At 35.6% G+C, this 12513-nt stretch overlaps 1 protein-coding gene across 2 annotated transcripts in view; it reads left to right on the top strand.

Annotated features, from left to right (window-relative positions):
* The window catches only part of KDM7A (lysine demethylase 7A), a 69303-nt gene that overhangs the window by 43076 nt on the left and 13714 nt on the right, over positions 1–12513 (top strand). For both annotated transcript variants that reach the window (XM_027743816.2, XM_027743817.2), the window contains exons 10-15: positions 162–253; positions 4376–4465; positions 5318–5527; positions 7007–7131; positions 7645–7802; positions 11483–11580. In XM_027743816.2, the coding sequence (XP_027599617.1) occupies positions 162–253; positions 4376–4465; positions 5318–5527; positions 7007–7131; positions 7645–7802; positions 11483–11580 (773 nt within the window). The remainder of the gene's footprint in view (positions 1–161; positions 254–4375; positions 4466–5317; positions 5528–7006; positions 7132–7644; positions 7803–11482; positions 11581–12513) is intronic.

Genomic DNA, 12513 nt, shown 5'->3' on the forward strand with positions numbered 1-12513 from the left:
TATTGTTACAGTATGCACATAAATACAGGATGACACGTTTCATTTGCTTGCACAATTTTTCCTTTAATGTGCTGTTGCACAATGGCAACTTTATTGGCTGAAGGGTAGGTATCATTCTATTGTTTTCACTGTTTCTAAATTGGTTGCTGTATCCTTTTTAGAACTGAGGGAAGATGGTTTCCAGCCTCCAAGCTATTTAGTGCAAGGAGTGAAGGCTTTACTTACTGCTTTAAAATTATGGATGAAAAAAGAAGTAAGTATAAGTGATTATGTTTGGTTTTTTGTTGAGCTCTGTTTTGATTTAGAACTAAGTGAAGATCTGTGCCCTTTTAAAGTTCAAGATTATTTTTATCTGTTAATGAGTATGGCAAAAGTCTATGGAGAGTATATACTGCTGATCTGGGGAAGAATCATCATGACAATTTTATATTCCATAATGCTAATAAAGTCTATTAGACCAATTAATAATCTCAAGTATTGTAGCTGATAGAGGTAGAATCTTGTTCACCTCAGGATGGGATAAGAATGCTAGAGGATAAGATGATAGGGTGGGGCTTTTTTTCTAAGAAATGTGTTTATGTACTCAATTAACCCTAGTCTGATGCAGTGGAGGGTGGAATGCCCTGATATTAGTCAATAATTTGGAAAGCACATTTCAGCTACATCTGCTGAAAAGTCGATTTAGATTCAGACTGAGGAATATTGACTTCAGTTGAATACTGTCCTTGCTGAACATGGATTGACTCTTGTAAAATCATTAGTATGGCATCAATGCTGGCTTTGCTGGTGCTGTTCTCTCCAGGAAAGCTTACCTGTTTTGGCACAGAACTGGATCTGGCCTAACCCCGTGTGTTTTTTCATGTGCCTGTGCTATTAGGCCCCCTTGGAACTGGTGCTCCAGGGAAGTGCTGTGTGCTGACAGGCAGTTGGGTTCTGACTGAGTTTGTTAATTCTAGTTTGTTGCTGGCCCTGATGACTTGAACTGGCTCTTTGAGATCTCTTTGGTCTTTCTGCCCACAAGTCCTACTTTTAAGAGAACTTACTATACAACACATATGATAATTGCACAATGCTGCATCGAACATTACGAGCTCTGTGGAAGTAAACATGAGGTACAAATGCAGAACTGGTTATTTTATGTGGAATCTGCTGGGGTCCAGCCTGTGTAGCATTACTCATTGCAGATGAAGCTGTGCTGACTCTCTGAGTTGGTTCTCCAGTGTCTCTTGGTCTGCGCTGTTCTGGATCAAAGCTAGATAGTGAGCAGTGTAGCAGTATTTGCAGGATGTTGTGCCTAAGCTTCTAAACCACGTGTGAATCCAAGCTATCTCTGCATCTGGGGCACGGATGATAAGCAAGCCAGATAATAAGACTGCTGATAACTGAGATCAAACATAGCCTATATAAATCCTTATTTTAATTTGAAATTGGATTGGAATTTCTTTTTTTCTAGATCGCTGTAGTACAGTATTGTAGCATTTGTGTACTGTCTAGTAGCTCATTAAGTAGTTTGATTAATACTGCATGTGGAATGTGATATGTTTTCTACTTTTCTGTGGAAGAAAAATCAATTGCACTTGCTGCATTCTGAATGATTACTAATGAGACCTGTGAGTATTCCCAAACCAGTGGCTGAACAGACTCATCAATTGTGAGGAAACTGCAGAGCATCAGTGATGTAGCCACAATGCTGTCTGCTATCCACCAGCTATCATGTTTTGTACCTTGTGTTCATCTAGTTACTGCTTCATATGTGAGCTAATCTTTTCTTTGCAGCAGGCCATGTGTGTGATAGGATTGTAGTTGTATGCAGGTGAGAACAGGAGGAGCTTTGTACAGTGCTGTATGATCTGCTCATACTGGGGGTTTCAGACAGATTCTGAAAAAGAAATGGCAAATGTCTTCTCCTCACTTGAGAAGCCTACTTCTCAAGCCTACAGGAGGCTTCACATTCGTATCATGGAGTATTTCTTTTCAAGACATATGGAAGTTTTCTTAGAGAATTATATAACATTTACTAGAGAATTTCAAACTCATCTTCAGCAGGGCGGTGGTATCTTCATTGCTGCATTGTTTAAAAACTGCCAAAAATTAAAAGATGCTGAGGACAGAGGTTGAGTGCTACTAAAATTATTTTAGTTCTCATGTCTTGATTTGAATTCAGTTTGTGCAAGGCTTTCATCAGTGTGTATGTCCTCCAATTGCTTTGGTGCAGGCCATCATTCTGCATTCTAACTGATACACACAGTAATGATGATAACCTGCCCAGTCATCTGAGCTCTTGAATTTTAGCTCTGACTTCCTTCCAGCTTGCATAAGCAACAGGTCTCAGAGTCAGTTTTTAAGACGTTTGGTTCATGTAAGATTATTTTGGGCAAGATTATTGGTAAGATTATTTTGGGCAACTGTTTTGTGTTTTTAAAAAAGATATTCCTAGCTGTTGTGAAGGAAAAAAAACAAACAGGTTTTGTTTTTTTTTTTGTGAGGAGGAAGGTATGTGGGGTTTATTATTTCAATTTTTATTTTTTGTGCATATTTAAGTGTTGATATACCTCATTGTCATGCTACTCTGCATTAGCCTACCAGGATTTTTTTTATCTATACCTCTTGTTTTAAGACAAGTTTCTTTTTCCTTTGTGTATTTCTGACACTTGCAAAACCATTTCTTGAAGCTCTTGAATGAATCATAGCTTTCTTTCATTGTTTTCTTTACCTGCAGTTGACATCTGGCATACTTAGGCTGTTTTGTTGCTACTGGTTTCCCTAGAAAAAGAGAATTCCTCAGTCCCAAAGGCTGCATGTTTCTTTTCCAAGAAGATGCAGAGACAACTTAAAAACAAGTTATTTAATAATAATGATAATTTTTCAGACGTGGCTTCTGAAGGTACTCATATCTCTCTGCCGCAGCTTAATTGAGAAAACTTTGGTGTAAATAGATAGCTTTTATCGTGACAAACAAGTGAGCTTGCCTGTGGAACTCACTTTGCTCAAGAAGTTACTATAAATCATACTGGCAAAATAACGTGTTTCTGATATAAACTACATTTGCATTAGGAAGGCTTTTTAGTGTTTTTAAACTAGTTTTTGGGAGGATTCCATCAGTCACTTCCTCTTGAAGTCTTCATGAAAAGGAAGACTTTTGGGAGAGTGAAGTCCTTAAGCAGAAAGGATTGAATGATCCTAAAATGACCAGTAACTTGCTGGGAAAATTATGCAGTTTAGTGACAGAGATGCTGTGTTCTCAAGTGTGAATGTGTGGAGGTGATGCATTCAAAGAATGAAGAATGGTGGATAATAGCAGCTGATTTAATTTTTCCTGTAGAATTAATGACACTGAAATGAATGATTATACCATGATTATACATTCATGTTGGGGTTTTTTTGGAGGGGGAGAAAGCATTTGTTTTAATGACTGAGGGGAAGCCAGGTTCAATGAAATGCACATACAGTATCGAATTGCTTCTAGCAATCATTTTGCTGCTGAATCTCATTTTTGAAATGTGGGTAACTGAAAGTGTTTGGGATGTTTTACCATTTAAATGGTTGATTAAAGGGATAGCAGAATTCATGTCAGTCATTCTGGTCTATGTGAGTGCTGTTTTGTCTGTTTAATTCTAACTAAAAGTGTTTTGAGATTTAAACATTTAAACTACATACAAAATATTAAACATATTTTTTACTAGATCTAACTGTAGAGCATTTGGAATTACTCAGATTGGTTATGTGTGTATATATGAAATCTGTCTCTGATATGATTTCAGAGGATTAAAGGGAACATAAACTCTTATGGCTTTCTATATTTTGTTATAGGGACTGATTATTTTTTTTTTAATTACATTCTCCAACCTATTAGATTCTAAATAAGCTAAGAAGGTAATTTTTAAATATTACATGTCAGGAAGAGGTCTAAAAATCTGCATCTTGGTTACTGATGATTTTTCTTGATTTGCTCTTTAGATTAAATGTTTGCCATGGTGAAATTCCCTTAGTCTTTAGCTTTAAGTCTTTAGTTTCGAAGGTCACAACTCTAATGAATGTCTGAAGTATGGCTCTATGCTGACCATGCTGAAGAAAAAAAAGAAACTGATTACTGTACTGAGGGTAAAAAAAAGTTGATTGTCAGTATGGCTTTGTATTACCTCTTCTTTGGATTCTTGGAGCCATTGAGGGATATCTGTTGCCTATTAAAACTTGGACTGGAAGATTCTGTGTGTGTGTGTATCATCCTAGAAGCCTACAGTCATTATTATAGAAATGAATCTATTTGGGATTTTTTATTTTATTTTTTCCCCTGTAGATTTGTTTATTTCATATTATTTCTGATTTTATCTGAAAAAAATTAATTAAGTATCTTTTCTTCCCCCTTTGCATGCAGCTTGTAACAGAACATGCCTTTGAAATTCCAGACAACATTAGGCCTGGGCATCTCATCAAAGAGCTCTCTAAAGTGATTCGTTCTGTAGAGGTAAGAACAGAGGCAACCTACGTAAACCTGCAGAAAAAAATCTTTGAATCAGGGAACTCCATAGTAGTTATGCTTCTGATTGACTGTATTCACTTTTTAATTTATTAAACATTCATTTAATAATAGAAGATCAAGAGGAAAACTCTTGGGAATACTAAGCTATGGGTATTTCAGATAAAGAAAATGTATAGTGAGTGTTTATGGCTTTTTTTTAAATTATTTTTAAATTTTAATGGTGAAATTATTTATAGGTCAGTGTTTCTAAAATGTTCTCACTTATAAATTCTTAAAATAATTACCGTTAACGTAATTTGAAATTCTGTGCATATTCCTTTCTCCTACCCACTTGTTTGTTAGTTTTTGGTCCAGTTGTCCTCTCTTTTGCTCCCTCACGTGTTTTGTGGCTGTTTGTTACATAGTCAGTGGGGATGTCTTTTCCCTTCCTTTTGTTTTTGATTGCTTGTACATACCAGTGTTTTTCTCCTTTATTCCTTAATGAATATTGATTCTTGGAAAATTCTCACATTTGTATGTGGAGAGAACAGATCTGAGATGTGACCTGTTGTGTACAATACAGGTCTACCCGATGCTGCCTGAACAAAAGCGTATGTTTTGGTGGTAGCTTTTGGTGTTAAGCACCACTGTTATGGAATAAGCGTAAAAGCCCCTAATGGGAAAGAGGTGCAATAGAACTAAGCTTTGTTCATCAAATCCAAGTGAAATATGTACTGTTTCTCCAAAAGGTCTAACAATTATTTGTATAATTTATATTTATTAGACGAACAAGAGGCAGCACTTAAATATGTGAATTTATTCCTCTGAGACTATTCTAAAATGTGTTTTTAATTACAGGAGGAAAACAGCAAACTAGTTAAAACTCAGGGAATTCTTGGTGTGTCTCCAACTTCACGATCTTCACATGAAACAGCTTCCCCTCACCACTCCAGACGAAGGGTGAGGAAGCTGCGAGACCATGCTACCAAAACTCCTTCTAATCTGGACATCCTGGAACTCCACACTAGGGAGGTACTGAAAAGGCTGGAGATGTCACCATGGGAGGAGGCAAGTGTTAAGCTATGTGCAAGAAAAACAAAACTAGAGTAGGTTTCTAATCTCTGTTGATAAGGAATCACTTTAAAGATGCGTAAGAATACAGACTACGACTCTTTGTCATATGAAACATGGATAGATTTGGGTTTGATTTCTTTTGAGTTTTTCTGAGAGGAATATCTCTTTTCTGTGATAATTTTTTTTGTGGAGGTTCCTGCAAATTATTGGTTCAGAGGATGCCCTGACTCCACTACCCACTTCAAGTATAGTTTTTGAATTACTGTAGTCTGCTGTAGCCGTCAAGTGCTACTTTGAATCAATTATCTGAAGAAGGGAGCTTGCAAAGCCCTGATTTGGTGAGGCTCTGAGCCAGCCTGTTCTCTGTGTTTTTACATAGCTGTTTCTAGTAGTTCTGTATAGTTCTTATAGTTACTGTAATTTGGTTAGCCTTGCTTTTTGTCATGTTCCTATTTCCTATGTGACAGTGCCTCCCTACCATTAAGCTTCAGGATGCCTTTGGTCTCTATAGTGGGGCCATGGACTCTGTGGCTGTATTACAAAGATATCATAGAGCAAATGAGTGAAAAGTACTCTCTTGAAAAATACCTCTTTTCAGGTTTGATGACATTATTTCAAAGAACAGCAGCAGAAGTGGAAGAAGGACTAAGAGAAGGGAAATAAGTAGCTTTATGAAAGCAAATAAGTAGCTTTTTGAGTATAAGCAATGCTGACAAATTTAGCTGGGAGAGGATGGACTTTCATAGTGGAGAAATACTGATTTGGGTCTTTAGATTGACCTTCATAAGGCATGGAACAAGAGACATTCATTTTAGCCCCCAAAGACAGGAAGCTGAATTTAAAATTTGCCACAAATAGTTAACTCATGCAGTGCATTGCTGCAAACAAATGTTTAGGAGAATTAGTCTTTGTCATTCAATGCGGAAATATAATGCTCACTATCAGTACAGAGATTTAAAAAAAATTGATTTTACGTGTTCCTGGTTTGGGGCGTAACTGCATTGCTGGTTGCTTCAGAGTATATGTCGAATGTAAGTTACTTTGAGCTAAGAAAGTTCTGCTTATGGCAGGTTACTTTCCATTACTGATGTTTTACTGTCCTCTAAATTAGTTCTGAGATAGTAATTTCAGGGACCAGATACCCAATCCTGGAGCTGCCATATCAGTTCCAAGCCCAGCTTCTGGCTTGGCCATCTCTACTGGTATTTCTCTAAAGGAAATGTAAAAGGAGTATTACAGGAAAGTTGTAGTTTTTTCAGATGCTTCAGGAGAGTATAGGTGATTCAAGGAAGGAGAAGGTGCAGTCACCTTCTGAAGTTTTTTACATCCAAACATGTTTTTTCTGAGCTTTCTGCAGTTGGTTATTCAGGTGGTAACCATCCTAGTGCTGAGTTTAAGCTTTTATGGAGTGCAGAAAAAAACAATTTAATTTATAAGAATAAATAACAAGCAACATTACTTTTACTTCTTTAGGATATCGCAGGCTCGAAACTGAATGGGAGATTTAACAAGCCCTTTCAGCCATCCTCTACAGTACCTGAGTGGCGAACAAAAGACAATGATCTTCGCCTCCTGCTGTCAAATGGAAGAATAATTAGGTATAAAGGATTGGTTGTGGATCACTTTTTTGTAGTCATTATGGTCTGGAGTATGGTAATTGTTAGTAAGATTTTTATTTGTGGAGCTCTGAATTCTTTTTACCAGTAAGATTCATATTAGGAGTATAGAAGGAATGTCTGTGTCTGCTGTCCCCTAGTGGAGCCATGATTAAGGAGTGAAGAGGGGATTCTTTGCAGGTTCTTTTGTTACAGCATTTCATTCAGTTGCTTAGTTGGGTCTGTACTGAAGGGAATGCTTCAAAGTAGAAACAGTTTTTTCTATCCATCTATTAGAGTGTTTCTCTTTAAAAATATTCTGGTGTTTAACTTCATATGTTTATGGAAATGATAGTTGTACAGGAAGTAAAATGGGAATAAGTACAATTTTGAACGAAGAGATGACCATAAGAGAATATTACTGTTGTATCTCAAGAGCATGTTGTAAATAATGGAAGGAAGCAATTGCTTCAAGTTTCTAAGATTAATATGAATTTTTCTTTACTACTGAGACAGAGATGAGAGACGTCCATTTACAGATCGCAGTCTTTACACAGCAGACAGTGAAGATGAAGATGACAGGACAAGGTCGAAAAAGTCGACTGTTAAGGTAGAAGACCAGCCCTCAGGATTTGAAGGAGAAGGGAATGCAGATGGCCAGAAACCACTGAACAGTAAGATTGTCTTTAAGTCCTATCAGTTGAACATTCTGATGATCTCGAAAAGGGTCTAATGACTATTGGTCAGTCTGACTGAAATTTTACCAAAATATGAAGAGGATAAAGTAATAAATCAGAGGAGTAATACTAGAAGTTACACAAAACACTTGTCAAATATTATCTATCTACTGCAGAAGCCAACAGGATAGAGATGAAAAGTAAAACTCACTTTTTATGTTAGTGCCATCTTGAATACTGTGTACAGCATTTTTCAGAGTGGAGGTTTGGTTAGTGTTCTGGATGAGTATTTGTTACTTTTGGTCTGCTTTATAATATAAGACTGCTGATTTTTTTTTTTTTTACCCAAATACACTTCAGTGTGAAAAGTTCATCACATCTTTCACTGTATAGAATGAAGGATCATAACACGCAGCTAATTTTAAACCTATCTTATATTTCACTTTTTCTGTTCCATTTGATGATTACCTACTTGATCATAAAATTTTGTATGTTTTGATAATGAGTAGGTTGATTGCATACAAGTGATAAGACATAATTTAGCATTAATAAAGTCTTATACTTTTAACTTTTGCAAGACTGGGAAAGAATTTAGGTTATTTATGAAAAACTTTAACCCTACTTTCCAGTGTTTTAAACCATCCTTCACTAGGAATTACTCTTTTTCTGTCTTTCTATAGCATGAAACCTTCCTGCCAAGTGTTCAGCAGCGATGATCACACAGTGTATTAGTGAAGTATCAGTATTGAGTGCCTGTTGTCAGTGCCTGTTTTTAATCGTACACTCTGTGTGCAGTGACAGATTGGTCCTTGACATAACTATTCATCTCTCTTTTTATTTATAAAAGTCACATCCTTTCCACAGTAGAGCTTAGAAGGGCTCAAAGGGTATGTACTAGGAAACTGAAGTCAACACGTAAAAGATAATAAGACTCCTCTAGAGATTTACAGTTTTCTGAGTTTCCTGCACAACAGTTCATAACAACATTTGAGTCCACTGTCAGCCTGCATAAAATATGTAATTATTTTCATTAACAAAGCAAATTATAATCCCTCTTTACTATGCTTCCAAATGTTGCAGAGGACAGTATTAAGAAACCTGTATGTGAAAGAGATCTCTCTTGGGTACTCATGAAACAACAAGGCAAACAGTTTGTTGAGTGAGGCTTACTGTGATGTTTTTCCACTTCCAAAAGCAGACTAATTAAATTAAAGTAAATTTTGCACTTGAATCAAAGATTAAATCATACAGAGAAAGGGTAGATTTTCTTCAAAATTGTTGCTCTTATTTGATACAGAATGAATATGGGAATGGGTATCCAAATGTAAGAAATGTACTTAGAACTAGAAGTGAATGTTGAGATTGTTCTTCCAGAAATTGAGTACTTGGGACTACCACTAATATTTTTAATTGAAGATTGAGAGTCTTCAAACTTCCTTATTAAAGATTACCTGTGTTTGATTATTTTACCTTAACTGAGAGTCTAAAGAGAAAGAAAGGGGAAGGTATTGTCTTCAGAGAATTCCATAAAAGGAACTACCTGTTTCTGTAACAGTTTCCAACTTCCATTGTGCTTATTGGGATTAAGGCCAAGAGGCACTGTCCACAGACAGATGCCTTTAAACAGATCAAGCTCTATAGAGCTTTGTGTGTCATGCCAAGATCCTGGTTTTAAATGGTGACCCACTGTTATCAGAGAGACAAAGACCAAGTGCTGTGCTTAATAGAGCAAGATACTTTGTGTGGATGAAGGGAAGGTGATTTAAGATATTTCTTTAAATTCACAGTAGCTTAGCCTGATCTTAGAGATAATGACTCCTGCCATTCACCTGATTTCTAGAGTATTCCTCCCAGTCTCTGGAAGCATACAGAGCCATAACTTTTCTTGGAAAAGGCAGTAGTCTAAAGGAAAATTCTTTGAGCTATAAAATGATGTTTTCTGTATTGTGCATGCTGTTGCTTATCCTAGAATTTGTTTGCCTTTTTGAAGTGAGCCAAAGGCTTGAGTTATCATCAGAAATTCCTTGGGTTGTTTTCAGCTGCAGTGATTTAAAATATTAATTTTATTGTCATATGTTAAGCATTACTTTATTTAGCTTGACTTCATATATAATGATGTTGCTCATTTAATGTGTTTAGATAATCCTCTTTCTAACACTTTCTGAAGTTTAATTAGTCTTCTCTAGCTTTTGGTACCAACTGTTCATTTTGTTCACTTTCTGATAACAAGTCTCATGTTTAGCTTTCTTCTGAATCTAAAAATAATTACCATTATGCAGTGTTTAGAAATTAATAATACCCTTGAAATATATTCGATGCCTATTTGTGAACTTTACCACAGTTTTCAATAGGAGCAAAACCCTATCAGAACTGCAGTGTATATATGGTTACAGATACATCCTCTATTCTTGCATAATTAGAGTTAGGAAGAATTGTGTATTGTTTATGTAGTTTCATGTAAAATTATGCTGAAAGCAAACCAACATTTCAACTTTTCTTGTGTTCATTCATTCAACATAGTTTTGTATGAAACTGTAAGTACTTGAAAAGTGATGTTGCTTTCTTTAGCTACTACTTTCTTGACATATATTCATAATTTTTTTTATTCTATTTGGCTTTTCTCCAAAAAACTTCTTCTACTTAAACTGCATATTGTCATCTTCAACAAATTTGTACTTAATCAAGATTTTTGCCAGCATCTTTGACATAGGTACACATGCAGCTCACTGGCCTCGAGCTGTGGATTCCAAACACTTATAGAAATGTGTTTCCTACTTGTGGTTCTTTGAGACGTATGCTGTCTCTTAAGAGTACAGGTTTATGAGAACTGCTCAGCTGCTTCATATTTTGAGTTCTTTCAGCACTTAAAGTAAACCATGTGGACTAGTTAGCTGCTTTGATTGATTGCTTTGTCATATTGCAAGTGTTTTTGATGTCTATTTTGACACCTGATTCTCTTATTAGTTCTTTACCTTAGTACTAGCATAAAGCAAGTCTAAGGTTGGTATTTCCTCATCTTCCTTTTCAGGTCATTCTGTGATAAAGACAATGCAAGTATCATCACAGTAATACTTTAATATTTAACAGTTCTGCATTTTAACCTGATTGGCAGCTATGCCAGTAATGGCAGAATATGCCAGTAAATTGTGACATGGAAGTAAAATTGCAAGTAATGCAATTTTTTTACCTTTAAATCATTTAATGTCCTTTGACTTCCATGTTTAGTGTTTCTTTATAACTGCTTTTGTTTTTAAACAGGGAAATCCCAGGTTCAGAGAGCGTAAGGCAAAATAATATTGAACATTATTTCTGATTAATGTTTTTTGAGAGCCACTTCTCTGACTCCACCCTATACACAAAAGCAGAAATTGCCCAAGGTGCCATCTGTGGAGTATGTGCTCTATGGGAGAGAAAAAAAATATATGCTTCTTCTGCACCTGATGTATCTTCCTGTCTTCATCCAATCAATTGCTTGAGGAGTCTATTGGTCAGCAGTAGGCAATTTATTATAGTTCTAAGCAGAATTGTCTTGTGAACCAGATCAGTGTGTGGATGTGCTTTTGTTTGCAGGCTGTTAGAAATTAAATATGTGTTTCTTGATTTTTACTTCCAAAATAATAGTTAAATATTATATGTAATAAATATTGGGTCTTATATTTTAATTTTTCTCTCTGCAGTGTTCTTTGAAAGTGTGAAATCAGAACTCAGGAATGGATCCTCAGAGTACTCTGATATTTCTGATTCAGAAGAATCTGAGCCTGATTGCACTACACAGGTATAGCTAGAAAAAAAGTCACAAAAGTTAATGAAGCCATTAAATATAATTTTGCTCACACATTTCAAATTTGTATGGTCAAAGTTTGTGTTAAAACCGCAATAACAAAGTATTTAGTTCTTGTTCAAGTTAATATGTCAGACTTAATGTTCTGCCTCATTTTTCATTTATTCTAGTGGTGAGAAAAATTATAAGGTATGCTATCTTGAGCCAAATTTTATGATCTCTATTGTCATTGAAGTGGGGCTGGCAGAGGATGAGCCCTGCTCTGGAACAAGCAGTCTGAGAAAAGTTAGAGTTGCTTTGTTTATTTATTTTGTAAAAAGCCCAAATTGTATCTTTTGAATTATAAGTGTCTACCACACAAGTTTCATTTTAGTACATGATTAGTTGGAAACAATCTTACAGGTATTCAGTTTTTTTAAATAAGCTGAAGCAACTAAATTCTCTTCAGGTATTTTAGACTACTGGAAGTAAATGGGAATCTTCCATTTGAGTGTCTAGATTGTAGTGATTTCTTTAGAACTACATGAAATATAAATGCAAACACGTGCATATTTGCAAGCATATATTTTAATACAATGTACATATGCATATATAAATGTTGTAATTATTTTTTTTGTTTGCAAATTGTGCTCTGACTTAGTAATTTCAATTTTTATTGGTTAGCAGTAGGGTGGAGTGATTACTTCAGATTTTTGTTTCATGCTTCTGGAATACTAATGTTTTGGTCTTTCGTTCAATTTTCAGCCTATTATTAGACTTTATAACAAGTCTTCAAATTCCTACTTTTTCCATAATGGTCAAGATCTTTTTTTGATATTTGTTGTCTTTCATCATTACTTTATCTAGATGTGGGAATAAATGATAGGAATCTTCATGATATGGCTTCTTCTGGTTTAAACTGCATTGTCAGCAACTTTGGCTCAGCAG

The sequence above is a fragment of the Pipra filicauda genome, unplaced genomic scaffold (assembly GCF_003945595.2).
Source record: "Pipra filicauda isolate LSUMZ 115617 unplaced genomic scaffold, ASM394559v2 scaffold2_size9829703_pilon, whole genome shotgun sequence".
In the NCBI taxonomy this organism is placed as follows: Eukaryota; Metazoa; Chordata; class Aves; order Passeriformes; family Pipridae; genus Pipra; species Pipra filicauda.